Source organism: Squalius cephalus (assembly GCF_949319135.1).
Source record: "Squalius cephalus genome assembly, chromosome: 22".
Classification (NCBI taxonomy): Eukaryota; Metazoa; Chordata; class Actinopteri; order Cypriniformes; family Leuciscidae; genus Squalius; species Squalius cephalus.
The window spans coordinates 31,292,078-31,312,890 of record NC_137143.1 but is presented as its reverse complement, the minus strand read 5'-3'; the positions used below and the strand labels follow the sequence as shown (position 1 = coordinate 31,312,890).

At 37.1% G+C, this 20,813-nt stretch overlaps 1 protein-coding gene across 1 annotated transcript in view; it reads right to left on the bottom strand.

Moving 5' to 3' along the window:
- Positions 1-1,500: 1,500 nt before the first annotated feature.
- The window catches only part of LOC307150541 (CLIP-associating protein 1), a 73,536-nt gene continuing 54,223 nt past the window's right edge, over positions 1,501-20,813 (bottom strand). The window contains exons 28-42 of the mRNA XM_079857881.1: positions 20,580-20,643; positions 18,589-18,752; positions 18,407-18,485; positions 17,430-17,573; positions 15,190-15,336; positions 14,130-14,242; positions 13,093-13,197; positions 11,266-11,413; positions 8,981-9,188; positions 8,844-8,900; positions 7,396-7,586; positions 6,298-6,426; positions 4,646-4,852; positions 4,442-4,558; positions 1,501-3,783 (exon numbers count right to left, since the gene is read on the bottom strand). Coding sequence (XP_079714007.1) covers positions 3,697-3,783; positions 4,442-4,558; positions 4,646-4,852; positions 6,298-6,426; positions 7,396-7,586; positions 8,844-8,900; positions 8,981-9,188; positions 11,266-11,413; positions 13,093-13,197; positions 14,130-14,242; positions 15,190-15,336; positions 17,430-17,573; positions 18,407-18,485; positions 18,589-18,752; positions 20,580-20,643 — 1,960 coding nt within the window. The 3' untranslated portion in view covers positions 1,501-3,696. The remainder of the gene's footprint in view (positions 3,784-4,441; positions 4,559-4,645; positions 4,853-6,297; positions 6,427-7,395; positions 7,587-8,843; positions 8,901-8,980; positions 9,189-11,265; positions 11,414-13,092; positions 13,198-14,129; positions 14,243-15,189; positions 15,337-17,429; positions 17,574-18,406; positions 18,486-18,588; positions 18,753-20,579; positions 20,644-20,813) is intronic.

The following is a 20,813-nucleotide window of genomic DNA, read 5'->3' as shown; positions in this document are numbered from 1 at the left end:
TCCAATTCAAATTCATTGCATTCAAATTTGCAAAATGCAAAAGCCAAACACACTGATAATTTAAAATGTAAATATATTTGTAATGATGATTTTAGAAAAAAATGAATGGTCTAAAACAGGCTTATATGGTTTCAAAATATTTATTTTGCTTTTGTGGTAAATTATGATTTGGACATGCTCTTAAAAGTCAGCTTTTAAAATGTAAACATCAGATCAAATTGAAAAAATTACATTATTACTTAAATCCTTACAAAAAGTAATAGTAAAACTCATAAATCAAGTAAACTCGGTCTGTTCTGTCATGAATGAATGAATCTGCTCTGACCAAACATCTGTCAATCAAAAACACAATCCCTGACCTACGTGATTAAAAGAGAAAAACTTGTCGACGGATCCGAAACGAGAAAACACAGACGCTCAGCATTAAACCTGCAGCGATTGATCTGAAAATCACGATTAATAACCTCAATATCAACACCTGGATAAATATTTAAAGATCAAAATCAGCAAGTATTAATGTCACAATAATCCCACGTGATTCCAGGCGACTAAAATAAAACTCACTCGGACACACAAGTGGAAAACTCAGGTTTCGTTTATCTAGAGCAAATAGTTTACAGATAGCAAATTCTACACAGGTGAAAGTTAACAAAAACAGTTCATATATATATACAGCTGCCATAAAGCACAACGTGTGAAATAAATACAGACATGATATTAAACATGAGCATCTAAACTGAAGGCATGCGCAGCATGTGAAGCTCTATGTCTGAGTCTACTGGCATTAGCAAAGCGTTTATGCAAAACTCCCTTCAGTAAATGAGCTTTCAAGAAGCAGGAACATCAGAGTTGGTGATTTACTCGAAACAACACTGAGTTGCTTATCGTACTGAATTAAAGATTCTAGCAGGTCCGTTTGTAGTTCACTATAACGTATTTACAATCTGAACATTTGATTCTCTTACCAGCATTAATGAAGTGAACAGTAGTGATGTCTGGGACACAGTTCGTGTGTATTGATTGCCAAAGTCCAGAAATCTTCGAACTCAGGGTGCGCTTACACGACAACGATGCACTAAAAATGGAAATGTTTTTCCAAATGATATCGTCTTAAAAAAACGTGAACTTTGATTCTTTCAATTTTCAGGCCCCCAAAATGCCATTGTCGTGTAAATGAACGGCCAAAATGCATAAAACGTTTTTCGTTTTTAGTTGAAAACTGTGTCATGTAAACATGTTTAAAATTTAAATGTTAAAACTTGCGTTTGGACGTTTATTTATACGATAATGGCGTTTTGGGGGTCCTGAAAACGCAAACTTTTGAAAACAGGTTTCAAAGTGCAAGGTTTTGAAAACGATAGAGTTATTGTCTGTGCATATCTACATATGAGTCTATAGGGGCGCAGTTTCTTTGCAAAGTGACAGCGCCATCTACTGGCCAAACAGCAGAATACAGCGATTTTAGTGGCTGAATTGTTTTGACAACGTCATCTGTGCACGAAAAACGCAAAGACTTTTCCGTTTTTAGTACATCGTTGTTGTGTAAACGTACCCTAAATCATATTATCTTCAATTTCTATTTTTATATACTAAATGAATAAATTGAAACAAATACTAGAAGGATTACAGATGATTCACTCCACAAAATCACCAGTTTCTTGAGTGGAATGTTCTTTGGGATTTCTAACAAGAGCGGATAATATTATGTGACTTTCTTTTCATGGTAAGGCGCTTAAATTCAAACCAAAGAAAGAAGGAAAAACGAATGAAATCTAAAGTTAAACGTTCAGCAAAAGCACAGAGTGATTCATTTAAGCACCAAGATTTAAAACCGTTTACAAAAAGACTAGCAGAGCACTTTAAACGGCCGAACAGGCACAAACCGTCCTAAACCAGAAAACTGCAAATCGACTACTAGTAAAAATCCAATTTGGATCATTTTTTTCGTTAAAATTATTGCTCTAAAACTTCAGATACGCTTATACATTGTTTGATATCACAGCATGTCAATAATCCTGCAACTCATTTAGTGTTTTTAAGTGGAAACTTTCGTTTTAAGCAGCTAAACCTGATCCAGTTTGGTTTTGGATCATCTGTTTGATTTCTAAATGAACACTGAGGGAGATTCTAATACTTTCTGGTAATTGTTCCCATCTGAGATTATCAAATTGTATGTTTTGATATCAGTGTGGTCCTTAAATCACAAAAGGAGAACTTTAGTTAAAGGAACACGCCGACTTTTTGGGAATTTAGCTTATTCACCGTATCCCCCAGAGTTAGATAAGTCCACACATACCCTTCTCATCTCCTTGCGTGCCGTAACTCTGTCTGACGCACCCACCGCTAGCCTAGCTTAGCACAAAGACTGGAGGTAAACGGCTCCAGCTAGCATACTGCTCCCAATAAGAGACAAAATAACGCCAACATTTTCCTATTTACATGTTGTGATTTGTATAGTCACAGTGTGTACGAATAACAAGGTCACATGAGACACAGCCATCTTCTAACAGTATACACACTGGGAACTATATTCTCAGAAGGCGAAGCACTGCTACTTCGGCGGAGTGATTTACTCCAACTCTGAGCGAACTCTCTGCTCCTCACCACGGGGTTCTCAGGCGCTGCGAGCAAATCACTCCGCCGAAGTAGCAGTGCTTCGCCTTCTGAGCATATAGTTCCCAGTATGTGTACGGTTAGGAGATGGCTGTGTGTCATGTGACCTTGTTATTCGTACACGCTGTGACTATACAAATCACAACATGTAAATAGGAAAATGTTGGCGTTATTGTGTCACTTATTGGGAGCAGTATGCTAGCTGGAGCCATTTACCTCCAGTCTTTGTGCTAAGCTAGGCTAGCGGTGTGTGCGTCAGACAGAGTTACGGCACGCACGGAGATGAGAAGGGTATGTGTGGACTTATCTAACTCTGGGGGATACGGTGAATAAGCTGAAGTCCCAAAAAGTCGGCGTGTTCCTTTAAAGGAGAACTCCCTGTTAGTGTTAAAATAATCATGGTCCTCCTAAAATATCTTAATGCTAACAGTTTATTTTAGATCACTGGGATGTGCAACGCTGGAATGAGAGATTTCAAACTAAATTTGCTCTTTTACAATCAGACTTTGAGCAAAACCTCTTCACCTGTTGGCCAGACATGAAACAAATACTGTACAAATACAATCTCTGTTCTTGCATATTTTCAGATGCCCCCAAAAAAATGACACTCATCACTAAAAAAAAGCGTTCTAGGGAACAGCAGCAGAGTTAAAGACGTGAAACTACAACGGACGCCCTGACGAGGAGGTTTGAAACACGACTCCTGATTGGCCGATTGGACAGAACTTTTAGTGTGCTTTGAATATGAGGAAGTTAAACGCCACTGCAAAAATGTAACGGTAAAAGGTAACAAAGCATTAGAGAATAACAGCCCTCACAACAGTTCTCTCACACACACACACACTCACACACACTCACTATGTTGGTAGCAGATGTTCGTTCAAGCACGAACGCAACCAATCACAAACCCCAACAGGCTGCGGTTAAAGTCGTGTAAGTGGCTGCACCTGTTAAATGAATCATGTGCCCTTTAATAAAGCAAATGTGCACCTAAACCAGATCTACTCGCACGGCGGACCAAATGTGCAAAGTCTTTCGAGAGAGTTTGAGGACGGGCCTGTAAGAAAGAGCTGGAAACGACGTTCAGCTGTGGGACGAGACGTCTGAGGAACTGCTGCTGTTGCTGTTGGTGGTTTGAGCTCGTTTGATGTACAGATTCAGTAACTTCATCTGTAGAGACAAAACAAGACCTCAGACACACGGACACAGTGTGCTGCCTATCTAGACAGTGTTATAAGGGATCACAGGTGCTGAAAACTGTTAAACGCAGGAGCATTAGAGGGTTATTATCGTTAATTAAAACTAAAACCATTAAAAACATAGCCTGGTGACATAGCCTTCACCATACCTAGAGAATGGCATGGTTTTATTTCAGTTAGCCTAATAGCTGGTTTGATTTGCATTGAGAGATGATCTTATGGAAAGTACCCCATGCCAATTTCTAGGTATGGTGAAGGCTATGTGATGATGTGGGGCTATTTTAATTCCAAAGGCCAAGGGAACTTTATCAGGATGCATAGTATCCTGGATCCATGAAGTAACTGGCCTTTAAAAATAAAAATCTGCCTGCCTCTATGGGAATTTAACATAGGGGTGTCCAAACTTATGCACCCTGTATTTTAAGGAAGAACATTTATTTATTTACGATACATTATTCATTCACAAAGAAAATTGGTGTCCTTAAAGGTTGGATTTTTCCTAATTTTTTAAATTAAGGCATTAAGTTCAATTTCCAAAAGATGATTTTTTATTCCTCTTTTTAGTCAACTTTAACATGAGTGTCTAAACTTATGCATAGCACTGTATGAATATATTGATGACCTCTGACCTTGCTGCCGGTCAGCTGCTGTAGATGAGGCTTCAGATCTTCACCGATGATCGAGTAAATGGCCACCAAACAAAACACACTGGCCTTGCGTACACTGCTCTCTGTGTTATCATAACCCTGAAACACACACACACACACACACACGTTCATCTCGCTGTCTGTCTCTGCATCAGTGTGTGTGTGTGTGTGTGTGTGTGTTTATACCTGTAACAGTCCTGGGATAATGTCATGCAGAAGCTGAACCAGGGAATCCTGGGGAATCCGCTCGATTACTTTGGTCTGCATCTTAATGGCGGCGAGGTTGATGGGATAGTCGGCCGTCTGGATGATGGGACACAGAACTTTGATGCACTGCTCGGGGTGGATTGATCCGGCCAGCGTGGAGGCCGTTTCTTCTGCGGCCCGAACGACCTGTGGAGAACATTAAAACATTAAACACACGACCTTCAGGCGACCTCCTCCTCTGATGATGTCAGAGCTGCGCTTCTGAACCATTCTGACCTCAAGCCTCTCACTGTCCATATATCAAGTTCATGTAGGCTAAGATGTGTCCTCTGGTAAATCTGCTGTAATGACACGTTTTTATCATCAAAGTTTTGATAATCATCTACATATCAGGGTTAATATAGTTACATAAGACCATAAAGATTTTTTTTCCCTGACAAAATAAATGTTTTAAAATAAAATTTCTCATTGTCCGCAACAATATTTCAAGTTCATGTAGGTTAATATGTTTCCTCTGTGTTTTCCTGTGTTTATATATGTTATATCAGGGTTAATATAGTTACATAAGACCATAAAGGAAAGAAAACATTTTCCTTACTTATAAAATAAATGTTAACTGAAATTTGCCACCATTTCTCATTTTCATTCAGTTTAACTTGATGTACTAAAACTGTTTTTTTTTTTTAACTATACAGACATAGAGAGAAAAATAATAAAAATAATAAAAAACATTTTTTTTAAATCATAACAAAATGACAAATAAATGAACTAAAATCAAAATGAAACCAAAAAAATATAAGAATAAAAACTAATTAAAATATTAATAAAAACTAAAAGTATGTTTAATAAATTAAGAATAAGATAAAAATAAGAAATTTCAGAAGTTCCTAGACTTTTTAGCCAATGAATTTGCATGACTTTTCCGGTTGTTCATAATTTACAGATTTTTTATTTTAATTTATTTATAATAAAATATTTCTTGCTCAATTTTTACCTAATAGAATATTTAAGCATAACTAGAAAAATGTATATTCTTAATAGAAATGTCCATGGACTTTAAAGATTTGATATATATAAATCACACTTTTTAAAATGAGGCCAGTGTTGTTTTACTATCATTGATATACTATTATATATTTAGTTAATATTTGGATTGAGATTATTTTTATATTTTCATTTTAGTTAAAATTTGAGTAATTTTGTCATCTTTTTTTTTTCTTATATATATATATATATATATATATATATATATATAAAAGAAAGACTATATATATATATAGTTTTTATTTAATTTTAGTTTTTAGTTTTAGTTTATTTAGTTTGTTATTTTAGTTATTTGACTTAAACTAAATGAAAATGAGAAAAGTTGCCTTGCCAACTAGCTGAAATAAAATAAATTATTTTATATTTAATTTTATTTCAGGTAATATTTATTTTATCACAAGTAATACATTTTTTTCATGGTTTTAGTTAATGATGATAAAAAGAATTAATAAATAGCCATCCTCATAGATCATAAATGGAAATCCTGGTTCTCCAAAGATAAAGTGAGTTATTGAGGCGGTGATTTTGAGTTTTTTGTACATTATTTAATGCTTGTTTTGTCGTCTTTAAGGCTGTGTCTCGCTCACCTCTTTATGACAGTCTTTATGGGCCTCCAGTGTTTTCATGATGGTGAGTTCTGCATAGTTCTTGAAGCGCGCTGGTTGACCTCGCATGATCTCCTTCAGGACACGCAGCGCCAGCGCTCGGATGGTGTGCTGTGGACACACACATCATCATCTGTTCGTTCTGTTGTGCATCTGGGGTGTGTTTCCCGTATAACGCCATAACTCGATGCTTCACTATTATAGTACGATGCATCATTGAAGAAATCAACTAGCTAGTCTGTTTCGCGAAATCATATTGTCGCAAATTGGTCGTTCAACCTCGTAGGTTAATTATGTCACGCACGTGGTGGAGTAATAACTTCTTTTAATTAATCTGTTTGAGATCGAATTAACGCTAGATGTTTTGCTATAAATTATGGACATTTTTCAAATATTTCTCAGTTATTTTGCTTTATTTCCAGATTCAATCATAGGCTCGTTCTTACACACTAGAGCTCGTTCGCACATGCGCACTTTTCAAAAACGGTGCTTTAAATCTCTTGACAAACTAAAAGACGTAAATGACATTTGTATGTGAAGAGTTCAGATGCAAAAGCCTCTAAGTGCCATCTGAAATTTTCTTCTAAAATGAGCATTTTTATCAAGCTCGTATATTTAGGTTCAATAATTTCACTTTAATGTCAATTAATAGGTAATTTTCATTGCCATTAAAGTGAAATAACTGAACATAAACATACAAGCTTGATAAAAATGATAATTTTAGAAGAAAATTTCAGATGGCACTTAGAGGCTTTTGCATCTGAAGTCTTCATGTATTCGAAATAAAAGACACAGGTTGCACTGAATGTCATCTTGCTTGTTTTGCTCAAGATGAGGATTTATTAAGTCCACATGTCATGCAATCTAGAAACTCTTCTTCTAACCACAGGTCGAGATCTGTCGTTCAAACACACAACTCTGCGATGCTGTTTGCGAATGTTCGTTGGATCGATGGTTTCGGGAAACACCGACTCGTTGAACTGCTGATAACGACAGAACTTGCGACCATAGTTGGCTAACGATGCTTTCGGGAAACACACCCCTGTATGAGTGTGTGTAGTGAAGACGAGTGTCTCTCACATCTTTATCTCCCAGCGTCTCCAGCAGCAGCAGAAGCATGGTCTTAAAGTGCTCCTCCCACAAGGCCAGACTGTCGTCCCGCGTGACCTTCAGCAGCTCCAGCAGGGCAGCCCGCCTCTCCTCCACGCGCTCGCTGTGATTGGACAGCTCCTTCAGCAGGTCACCAACCACCTCCAGGGGCTGCCCGGGTCCTGACCAATGAGAGTCCACGACAATAAACACACAGTGACCTGCGTTCAGCCCCGACAAAAAGTTGCAAAACGTTTTTTTAAACAGAAACAGCGGTGCGTTGAACGCCCTGTTCTGATGACGCGAGAGTTGCAACTACGGCAGCTGAGAAGGCCATTCTTTATGTTTTTCGAGAATTTTCGGAGCCTGATGAAATCGGTATACATAAATACGTGTTTAATACTGCAAAATACGCTCGATGTTACAGTCACTGCCCTTGCCATCCAGGATAAAAGAGAACATCCCAATCGAGTGAAGGGATTTATGGAAACTGTGGTTCCTAATTATTGTGATCCAATATTTGCCTCGTATTTCAGGATGAAAAGACAAAAATGTCTTCTAATAATTGTTGCGTATACACACATTTGTAAATGACTTTACTTGGACCCATTGTGCGAGCTGTCTCTTTAATACCACGTGGTTTATATACATGTTGTTGCTGCTGAGGCTGACATTTTTGACACACACACCAAACAAGAGAAAACATGTCTCAAACTTATTATTATTTGAATAGATATTGCCATGAGCTAAGTGTCTAAGTTATCATGAAATTATTTTTCATTGAAATAGCTTTTCATTGAAATTACAAGTTCATGACATTTCCTCATATGGAGTCAGTTCATTACGTTGCATTCGGAGATCGACTACTTTTGACTGACAAAATTCCAGCCACCGGAAACACAAACTGATAAAGTGAGTCATACAAAACCTTTGTTTTTAGTAAACTCTGTGTACACAAACAATGTTCTCAATGCTGGAGTTCATGTGTAGAGCCCCTGGTGATACTTCAGCACAGTTTCATGTTGTGTCGAGCCGCATTAGTGTTTTAAAAACAGCGATTTTGATGCTATCATAGAAGTGCCCCATGCACTCCCATTCAAAAGGCATTTTGACCTAAAACAAAAATACGGTCAAACTTAAAAGTGGCGTTTCCATTCTAATTATGCTTTTACACGAAAGTTTGACTCGGGTAGATTAACAAAAAGAGCCTAGGTTCAATTTTGGCGAGAGTTACCCTTTAAGGGATAAAATAATTGACTACAGGGTCTGGGGTGTGTTGCCTTGAGGCCCGAAATATGTGAATTATCCGTTAAAGAACCTCAGAGCTCATGGTAAATCTGTTCTGGCATGTTTATACATTATCTAGAGAGATATTACATGAGATTTTGATTTACGGCAGCTGACCTGTGCTCTTCAAACCGTTCAACACATCCTCATACCTGCAGAAAACCCTTTGGGATGCATGATCTTGTTCTCTCCACCGTCCTGCTGACGACCTGAAAGAAGAACCCAAAGACGTTGGCCTGTTTCTGTGAACATCATGAGGAGATTGTCCAGTAGATGTTTGTTCGTTTACCCTCTCGGATCTGCTCCCCGTCGTCGAACACGGCGAGCGCTCCCTTCTCGTAGGCGCTGATGTCGCTGTAGTTGTAGGGGTTGTACTCGCGTGTCCACGGGCCGCTGAACGATCGAGGGGACGGTGTGTTTAATAATGACGTCTTGTTGTCCAGCGCCGTCCGGCCTCCCTCCAGACGAGGATCCACACCAGACGACGCCACACCGGTCTGAATGAGAAACATGGTTATTTCACTTCAACCCGTTGAGTGATTATAACATCGAAACTTTTTTTTTTATTGCTAAAGTCCCCCTGTAGTCAACAGTTGTATCTCTTTAAACTCATCTTTCACGAGTTCACACTTACAAATAAGTCAGATAGAATAAATGCGTATTTGGCGTGCTGTCCGAGGAGAGGGCTCCGGGCTCGTTATTTGGCCCGAACCCAGAGTACTCCCCCCGTATTCCTGGCTGTGAAAGAACAAGCCAAGAGTGAGGAGTCGGGGTGGTGGAGGGATGCTGAAAACTGTCAAGGAAGTTAGGTGAGTTGACAGAGTGAATATATATGCTTCCTCTCATGCTGATAGGGTAGACATGGTAATTGTTTGATGAGTTGATTGATTGATTGATTGCTTGATTATTTGAACGTGCTCCTCCCGAACTTTGTTAATAAAACATCATTTGATCACCAAAATGACATATTTAGACGTTTTTCTTCGAAAAATTTCTTCATGCCTTGAATGTAACTCGACACTTATGCCTCATTTAATATACGCGGTTCTATGAATATGCAAATGAGCCCCGCCTCCACTCACTCACTCAGCTCAGAGATCCACTAGTTGACGATCACACGTTGATCTGATTGGTTACAAGGTAGCTTTAAGGAGAAAATAGTCAGACCAAAAACACCACATATGGGGTGTGCGATATAGTGTCTGCGATAATATCGTAATTGTTGTTTTAACAATGTGCGATTTGACATTATCAAGTATAGCCTATCCCTCACACACACATACTCTACGTGATGTAGTCTTGTAGATTAGACTAGTGCGGGTGCGCATTTAGAGTGATTTAATCTTTATGATCATTTAGTAATAAATATCACAAGAGTGCAGTTTTTCTCCAAATATCAGCATGATAACAAAATGTGATATTGATTTTATACAAGTTTAATAAACAAGAAGTTAATATTCTGTGACTTACATTTTAGACACCATATTGCCTGTTTTTGCTCTACTTCGCCAACGAAAATAGTTAAAACAAAGCCACACACGGCGGTGTTTCCTTACTGAGTGAATCAGCTTTTTGAACAAATCAGTTGACTAGGATAGATTAAGATAGTCAATGCTTATTTTCTTGAATGAATCAGCCGTTTGAATGAATCGGTTGAATCTCAACGATTCGCTTATTAACAGTGACTTGCTGCCACCTACTGGCAGTTTCAATTTCACATTTAAAGTATCTTTTCTTGTTTTAAATCATTTTAAATATCAATATTCAATATTGCAAATACGAATTTTGTAGATACTGATTTCATTTGATTGGTAACAGCCCTATTGTGTCTTGTGAATTTGATTAAATGTATGAAATTGACACAAAAGACGATGCATGCATATGATTAGGTTTAAAAAATGGCTTTATAAAAGCAAAAACGCCCATATTAGGTAAAAATCAATTGAAACATATTGGAAAAAATCATTTCTGTCACTGCTGTGAACTGACCACCACACAGAGTATGAAGAATATCAAAAACTTTAGGAGTCGGCTGTCCACGACAGTCCTAAACCTGCCGAAGTACCAACACAATAAACACACTCAGTAAAATATCATCTAATAATCGTTCTCGAGAAAATCCCAGAAAATATCGAGATATAATTGTTTGTCAATATCGCACACCCCTACACCACATAGACATATAAACAACACTAAAAGCTGGATTTTCACCACAGGGGGACTGCAAATTTGATTTAGTCGCTTTTTCAAAATGGTCACATTGTTTATGTATTGAGAGTTGCTGAAACTTATTATAAACAATGAAGCGAATGCTGGTTGCGGGCTACAAGCTGATAACATGAACAGTTTTTCAGCTTCAGGCAAAACTAAATTAACTTCCGTCACAGCGGAGCAACAGATTGAATACAATCTCAAGAACAGTAGAGCGTTGGTGCTTGCAACGCCAAGGTTCATGGGTTCGATTCCCAGGGAAAGCAAGAACTGATAAGGATGTAAATGTGTACCTTGAAAGGCAATGTAAGTCGTTTTGGATGCATGAATGTAAATGTAAATCTCGCAGGCGGTCGTACTCACCGGATCTTCCCTCTTGCCGTCACGTTTGATGGGCTCGAGGATTTCTTCCTGACTGCGGAAACTGAAGCTCTGGATGGCTTCGGTTACGCCTCTCAACGAGCTGAAGATCTCCTCCGAGTTCATGTTCTCAGTGTCGTACTCCAGCATACTGTAAACACACAGAGATGTGTGACCCCATACACACTGATTTCAGCACATGACACACACAGGACAGCACACAGACAAGATGAATGTGTTTTGTGCTCAGCTGCAAAGGAAAAGTGACACATCTTAAATGTTTCATACGGACAGACTGACGCTTGACAAACTTCTGCATTCACCACGAGTCCCATGAAGCAAAGCGGCGGAAACAAAACAAATCGGGTGGATGAGAGACAGAAAGACGTCACAAAAGTGATGAAAATGTGGGACAGATTCTCACTTCGCTAAAATTTTCGGGATTTTTACTCTTAAGACAAGACACTAGCGGTGAATAGAGTAAAAAATTTAACTAACGGACACAGTACATTAAGACAATTGTTTTTCTTTTCTGAAATGTTGTTTAAATATGCAAATGAGGCAGCATCTAATCAGAAACCTGACCTGATTGGATGAAGCCAGGCTCAAAATCCATGTTTGATTTTGTTGACATATTAGGTTTTTACTCTCTTTTTATTACTCCATAAATCAGAAAATACTGCCAACAGACAGAAAAAACTAATTTTTTCCATGTTTTAGGAATAAAGTGTTCTATAAATCAGAATACAGATACTGTAAAGTTTGGTGTGTGTACCCTAGTGAAAAATAAATATACTAAAATATATTTGAAATACATTTATTTTATGCTAAGTACACTACAAACACATTTACATATTTATGTGATTAATATAAATACCCTGCAATTGTACTTTTGGTATACTAAATTTGTATACTTAAAGTAAATAGGAACAACTAATTTTGTACTTAATGTACTTTAATTATCCAGAAATAGTGCTGAGGTTCAACTAAAGATATACATGATTGTGCTAAAGTGGAACTAATGCAAGGTACTCTTTAATTATCCTGTATTTCAAGTCTAATAGTGACATTAAACACATTTTAGGCTTAATATTAAGAAATGTGCATTGTGCAATAAAGAAGAATTCCAAATAGAGTTTAATTATAATATGTATATATCACTAAGTCTGAAGCGATAGTCAGTAAATATGTTAATGGATTTGCAGTATACTTAGTATGAAATAAATGTATTTTAAATTTAAAAAAATCACTAGGGTAAAGCGGCTGAAGTGGAGATTTCTGACTTTAAAGACATGTATTGTGATCGAAATCTACAGATGAAAACTTAAACATGTACACTTAAATGTGTATTTTGGATGTTTTCTTTCCACTAGTCTGAAAGAAGAATGGAAGCAAAATAGGCCAAAACCTCAAAATTGACCAGTGCATGAGAAAACAATGATTTTGCCTGAAGCGTCGCACCTTAAAGGGTTAGTTCACCCGAAAATACTCAATACTCTTCCTCATGTTGTTCAACCCCGTAAGACTGTCGTTCATCTTCAGAAGGAGTGAGACAGCTCTCAGATTTCATCAAAAATATCTTAATTTGTGTCTGAAGATGAACGAAAGTTTTACAGGGTTGGAACAACATGAGGGCGAGTAATTACTGACAGAATTTTCATTTTTGGGTGAACTAACCCTTTAAAAGGAACGTTCTGGGTTCAAATAAACCCGAAACAATCCTTTAAATGTCATGCATTGAGTTTGATTTATTAGACTACCAATCCAATGAAAAGATGGACAAGTATGTAGGAGAACCGACGTCCTGACGCCCGGGCCGAGGTGTGTTACCTGGGCGAATACGCCCTCCGATGAGCCCGGAGAGGGGGGGTGGTGGGGCCGGGGTGGGGGGGAGGGAGAGGAGAAGAGGCCTTTGAGCTCCAGCCCCATAAACGACTGGGCCGAGAGGAAGAGGAGGATGAAGAGAGAGCAGGGAGGATAGAGACAAAGAGGAAAGATAGCGTGAAAGACGCGACCGTGTTCTGAGCAAACATGACTAGGGTTGGGAATCGAAAACTGATTATGGTCAGGAATCGGATACTTGCTATAAAATTACAATTTTGATTCCTCTGTGAGCATTTCAATATGACTTTAAACCATTCAAGCATGGAAGAAATTCCAACAATAAAAGAGAAATTTAAATGAGTCTTTAAGAGTCATTGAATCATTCACTCAAACCGATTTAAAAAATGTGTTTTTAATGAATTAAATATTTTTTAATAGACTGATTTCATCAGAACCTTTAGTAAATTACATGTAATATGTTTAGTTGTCTATGCAGAATCGTGGTCTCTATTTTTAAACAATAAAATCTTGATTTATCCAGAATCACGCAGCTCTAGTTGGCTAAGAAGTCGTCACATTTATTTCTATAGCGCTTTATACAATACAGATTGTTTCAAAGCAACTTCACATCAATATTGTCAAATTAATCAATTATGAAACAAATTAAATTTTAGCTATAAAGCAGTTCTACAGAAGACAATGGTGTCATTATACAGCTAAATTCAGTTTAATGTTGATTCAATTCAGTTCAATAATAGTGCCAGTGTTCCCAGTGTCAGTGCGGTTATGTTAATTGTCTATTATTTTCTTAATATTAAATATAAAAAAATAAATATAAAAAAATTACTAAGGTAAATTGTTATTAAAATGAATGTTTTTATATATTTAAATAAATATTTAAGGTGATTTATTTAATCAAATTGTATAAAAAAATTTTTTTAAAAAAATTTAATATTAAGAATATAATAGACTGCAGATTTCATGTAGTCCTGATGATGTCACACAACTTCACAGATGTATTTTGTGTGTTTTGGGTGACGTACCTGGGAGAGAGTCCTCCGTGCGAGCAGTTGGTGGGTGACGTGAGCGGGCTGGTGCGGGTCACGGGGTGTCTGGGAGGAGCGCGGGTCACGGGGCTGCTGGGAGATGCCTGAGACTTAAAGAAAAGAAAATAATAATTCTGTATTATGTAGGCCAGACAAGTAATTTGGCAATGTCAATTTGTAAAGAAAGACTACGCGCCTGCGCACATACATATTCAAACTCGCATTTCTATAGACTAAACATGTAATATGCATGTGCATGGAAGTAAAATAATGACAAATGTTTCTGAAACAAAAAATCTTGTTGAATTGCACTACTTGAAGAAAATATGCATTGCATTGACCCTGCTTGCATTTTAATGCATTGTATTTTTAGGGCTTGCATTCTTATGGGCTGAAATTCAACATATTGTATATTTAAGCTGTGAATATTTCAATTCCAAACATTTCACACACGTTTTCATTATTAAAAAATTCAATCATCCATATTCATCCTTTCAGATTTCACTTCCAAAATATACTGTTTAAAAATACAACCTATAATATTCGACAGGCAATCTTCGGTCCATTTAATTTCGCTTTACAAATTCAGTGGTTCAAATTCAACCATATTTTCACATATTCACGTTTTTGAAGTTTACATGCAGATGATAACATTTTCAAACATTTTTAAAGCTTGCACCTTGAAACTATTTCAAGGTTTGCGTTCTCGAGCCACTAAACACTGTTGTGTGAATGAACAGCCGGAGCACGTTAAGGGTTTTCTGTTAGAACGGTGTCGTGTTAGCGCCCGCTATTTTAATAACTAATGCAACGGAAGTGAATCAATCAAAACTAACTTTATCTGGACAATAACTTTATTCTAGAGCTGCTGTAAAGCCAAAACAATCTATTACTATAATTTCATATTATCACTGTTAAAGCTGCTTTGAAACAGTCTATATTGTTAAAAGCGCGGACAAATAACACAGACATGTCAGTGATCGGCCCACTATATCATGAAGACTGAAGTACTGCGATGGAGAGTAAGAGCAGCGTGTGTGTGTGTGTGTGTGTGTACCACTGTGGTGGTGTTGCTGTTGTTCTTCAGGTGGTTGTGCAGGAGTTTAGTGGCTCCGTCCTGGAAGGTTTTGGGCAGAGCGCCTAACAGCATGGTGAACTCTGGGGTGTTCAGCTCAAACAGGGCGATCAACACCATCTGAGCAGCCTGAAACACACAAGCACTGTCATGAGGCGAACACTTCATAATGCTGCAATCTCACAAGCTGAAACCGATTTCATTCTAATCATAAGATGCCGAATTTATGCACTGCAAAATGTTTTTCTTCAGTATTTTTGTCCTGTTTTCCAGTACAAACACTCTTAAATCAAGACACTGTACAAGCAAAATGACGGGATATTACATTTTGTTTTCTGAAATATCAAAATTAAGTGAGGGAAAAAAATCCCACATCCTTAAATTCAGTTTTTATAAACTTTATACATAACCAGGCACATTTTAAAAGAAGTGTCAAGCAAGTGTTGTGTGTGATTTAGTTTTTAGTGTTGCTGTATTACGCCGAGAAGCTCCGCCCACTATCAGATCTCTTCCTGCTTCACACACATGCTTATTAAACATCAAATAATATGAGATTTTGTCACTTCACACTGTATTTTTTGCTTCAAACTCATCACACTGAGCCTGGCGAGGTGCATCTCTACAGGAATCTGCAGTGCTAATAGTGACTTGCTGTAAGATTTGAGTATGCATCCCAATCGGCATTAGAGAGGGGTTGACGTCATTTTTAATCTGAAGTGAATACATGAAGGCTGTGAGGGATAGAGTTCAGATCATAAGGTCATAGAGCACATTTAATGTTTTTGCTAGGTTTTTTTTTTTTTTTGTCTGCTGGAAATCTTCAGATGTTTCACCAGTTAAACAACCAATCAATTCAAGTTAACTTAATCAGTTTTATTTTAGTATTAATGATGTACTATTTATTATAGCTTTTATTTTTTATATTTTCAGTTTTCATTTACATTTCTAGTAATTTTATGTAATTTCTATGAACTTTTGTTTTTTAAAATAATGCTAGTTGTTTTTTGTAAAATAAATAAATAAATAATAATTTTAAATAATATTTTTATTTATTTCCAGTTAATTTTTTTTAATGTGATTCTTATTAGTTTTTTGTTAGTTTTTGTTTTTTTAAATAATACTATTTAGATTTACTTTTTTTATTTATTTCCATTTTTTGTAACTTTGTCACCTTTATTAATTGTTTTAAAAGAATAATACTATTTAGGTTTCATTTATTAATTTATACAGTATATTATATATATATATATATTATATATTAATTTATTTATTTATGGTTAAATTTTGTAGTAATTTTTTAGTAATTTTTATTTGATTTTGTTTTTCTTTTAAATAATACTATTTAGGTTTTTTTTATTTTTTTATTTCCAGTTAATTTTTTTGTCATTTTGTCATTTTATTTTTATTACTTAAAAAAAAAATACTATTTAGGTTTAAATAATTTTATTTATTTCAGTTTGATTTTTAGTCATTTTGTTAAGTCATTAAAATAGTTTTTTTTTTTTTAAATACTATTTAGGTGTACTTTATTTTTATTTATTTACAGTCTAATTTTTGATAATTTCATTTCATTTTTATTAGTTTTTGTTTTTTAATAATAATATTTAGGTTTATTTCTATTTATTTCCCGTTAGCAATGTTTGTGCTTCAAACCATCAAAAATGTTTTTGATAGTTTTAATTGTAGTTGGCAATAATCCTGCCCTGAATGTACGTGTGTCTGTCCCTCACAGCCTCGTTTTCATTCATGGCATATCCACTGCTTAAGGTCAAAGGTCATACAGATAAAGGTGTTAGTGGTGCAGAAATGAAAATGAGTAAAGACGGTTATCAGCCGCTCACAGCGTCCAGCTCACATGCTTGAACATCACCAAACATCAGAGCAAAACCATCAGCTGAAATCCTGAACGTCATTGCAGAGAGCAGCAGTGTTAGACAAGCCCAAGAGAACACAATCAGACGGCCCGCGTGACCTGGAGAGCCAGTCAGGAGGTTAAAGGTCAAGGTTCAGGGGTCGCTACCTGCTTACACCTCTCCTCCAGGTTACTCTCCCCCGGCAGGGACGCCACAGTCGAGCTCCTGCCTGACGCCTCCTCGACCGCCCAGCTATGAAGCGTCTGAGACACATCACAACTCACTTTGACAAACCAAACTTCAACTTGAGCTCGAGCAACGTCTCATCCGGACCCGAAGCGCGAGATCCTTCAGAAACAGAACACTGACCTTTCTGACGTCCGAGCTCTTCGGTTCTGTGGTCCACGTGATGATTCGGGAGACGGCTAATCGTGTCTCGCTGGAGTTCACGAAGTCTGACGGATCCATTTGTCTGGCCAAAGATTCGATGTACTTCAGGATGGCCACCTTCACCTGCTCGCACACACACACACACACACACACACACGCACACACACACACACACACACACACACAAGCAGACACACACACACACACGCGCACACACACACACACACGTGTTTATTTCAGCTACTTGTAAAAGGCAACATTTCTCATTTTAATTCAAATGATTGAAATTAAAATAAATAAAAACTATACAGGCAGTTTAAAAAACTAATAAAAATGACAAAACACTCAAAAAAACATTAACTAAAATTGCATTGAAAATATTACAATAATATAAATAAATAGTGATTCAAAATAGGACCTAAATGATACTAAAATAACATTGTTTACAATAAGGTTCAATTTGTTTACATTAATTAACATCAACTAACAATGACTAATACTACTAAAACATTTAACAATCTTAGCTAATGTTAATTTCAACATTTACTAATACATTATTAAAATCAAAAGTATCAGCTAATATTATTTACTGGACCTGATCTAATATGAACATAGAATCACCAATATTTGTTTATTTACTACGTTAATACATTTGATATTTTTATGAAATAATATAATGAAAAAAAGCTTAATTCTAATAAATTATGAATCATTTTCCATAATATCATTTAAATACAAATTGTATATTTAATTTCAAATTTTCTTTTAACATTATTTAAACATAATTTATTATTAAAATGTTTTAATTCAAGGTGTACAGGGTGGTTTGATGGGATATTAGAGGTTATTTTTGGACGCTGGTTGTGAGCGCTGGTCAGCTGGTCACATGACAGCGCTTTAATGAAGCAGAGCGGGAAAACACTGGGAGGAAATGAGAACATAAAGACCTGGCCAACCTTGAGGTTTGGTGTCTGCGTCTGATCAACAATAAACCGCATCAGGATGTTGAACTGCTGATCGTACGGAAACGAATCCCTGTGAAAACCAAACACAAGAAACGGACGGAACGAAGAAAATAAACAAAAACTCTAGAAATAGCGTTTATATACAGGCCGAACTGAAGTGAAGGGGCTCAGACCTGGTGACGTCGAGAGCTCGCTGAACTTTGGCCTGGACGGACCCCAGAAGATCGGCCCCCATTTTCTTCAGCAACTGCGTGAGCAGAATAAACAGCCAATCCTGAAGCTCCTCTCTGTGTAACGTGATGAAGTCCACCAACGTCTCCAGGAACATGCTGAACACCTGATACACACACACACACACACATTTATAAAATGTGTTTTTATGTTGCAGACACAGAACTCGTTCTTTTATTCCGTCTGAACAGTTTTAATTGTTGGTTTTTGTCAGATGGACTTCATCCTCATCAACACAATCAGTGTGAACTAGGATTATTAAAGTTAACTAAAACTAAAACTTAACACCGTGTCCTAACAACACGCGATGCGCGATAAAAGGTTATTTTCCATGTTAATCAGAGTTTGTCCTAACCGGCCGCGACGGCGACACGCGACGAGTCTATTTTAGAAACGGTTTCTATTTTTCTGCGACGTCGCGCTGGAACAACAAACACAAAGTGTGGCGATGATAATCTCAGGCGCTGTTTATGTGCTTTATTTAATGTTAAAAGCGTGTCATGTGACTCTGAATATCATTTAGTGCTCCAGCTTTGAGGCTGTAAAAGCAACAATGGATAATTCACCTCAGATCTTGAAATTAAACAAATGGAAACAAGAACGCTCAAATTGTGAACAAACAAGTGTATTCTCTGACAAAGATTGTTTTAGTAACTCAGTAGCCTATGTATTTTTAATAATGTTTAAATGGTGTAATATTTGTGAATTTTATTATGTTGCCTTTTGCATTTTCTTGCGAGTGCCGTCAAGATTACTCTCTGGTGCCGCGAGACTCCGCCCACATGCTGTTCTGATTGTCTGACTCCGCCCACACGCTGTTCTGATTAGCTGACTCCACCCACACGCTGTTCTGATTTGCTGACTCCACCCACACGCTGTTCTGATTGTCTGACTCCGCCCACATGCTGTTCTGATTGTCTGACTCCGCCCACACGCTGTTCTGATTAGCTGACTCCACCCACACGCTGTTCTGATTGGCTGACTCCACCCACACGCTGTTCTGATTTGCTGACTCCACCCACACGCTGTTCTGATTGGCTGACTCCACCCACACGCTGTTCTGATTGGCTGTGGGTTTTGACGCATCTCGCAGTCGCGTCGCGTCTAGTGTGGACAGACTAATTATTTGTCGCTGGAATCTTATCACACCGCCTCTGGTTAGGACACGGTGTAAGACCCCGATGTACTTCAATCGTAATCGAAGTGTGATGTAATTTCAGACAAAATCAGGCCAAAACGAAGTTCGTTTGAAGTTTGTTTTGGGAGATCGAAACAGCTTGCCAAAGTAAACTTCCTGGAAAAGTCCGCTCCGGCTACTAAACACCCTCGAACACCCATTGGTCCATGGTGATGATGTAATAGGTAGGCTCCGCCCTCTTTGATGAGAAAATCTTCTCCGGTTAATTTCCTCTGTTCTGCTTTACAGTAGAAATTGAAGTGTAATTCTAAGACAGACACTGTTTTTTCACATGTAATACTGTAATCTATTATATGAAGTTCTATATAAATAAACGTGACTTTAATAGACCGGAGTGCCGAATCTCAGAGCAGGTTCAAACACATCGCTATGATCAGATGCTTTCTGAACGACTGTTTTCTCACCGCGGGCATTTTTGTTGTGTTTATGTTGTTATTGAGAGGAAAAATAAACATTTATTTCCGATAATTGCCATGTCAACATTACTATTTTCATTTAGTTTAACTTGATGTACTAATATTTAAATAAATAATGAAAACAGCCCTGAGGTTTTTAAAAGGTATTTGTTTATGGTATTTTAAGGTTTAAACACTTACTCTCTGATGCATCGGCCCAAACCACCAGCAGAACATACAGAAAAACAAAATTCATTAGCATTAGAAGTCATAACAAACATTAACATCTCAAGTTATTTGAGTAATGTGCATAGATGAATATGGACATATGAAATGTCACCTTGCTGTGAGGATCTGCAAACATCCTGGTGAAGATCTCACACAATCTCTTCAGCTCTACACGACTGAAACACAGAGACACACTCACAGTTTACATTAATAATTCACTTTCCATATCAAAACTGAATCAATGATAATGGTACAGGGTTATGATAGTTAACTAAAACTGTCCCCTGGCTTTGTTTTGTTAATGAGACTTTTAATTTGCATTTACCCTGGTTCTGTTCCTGTTTCC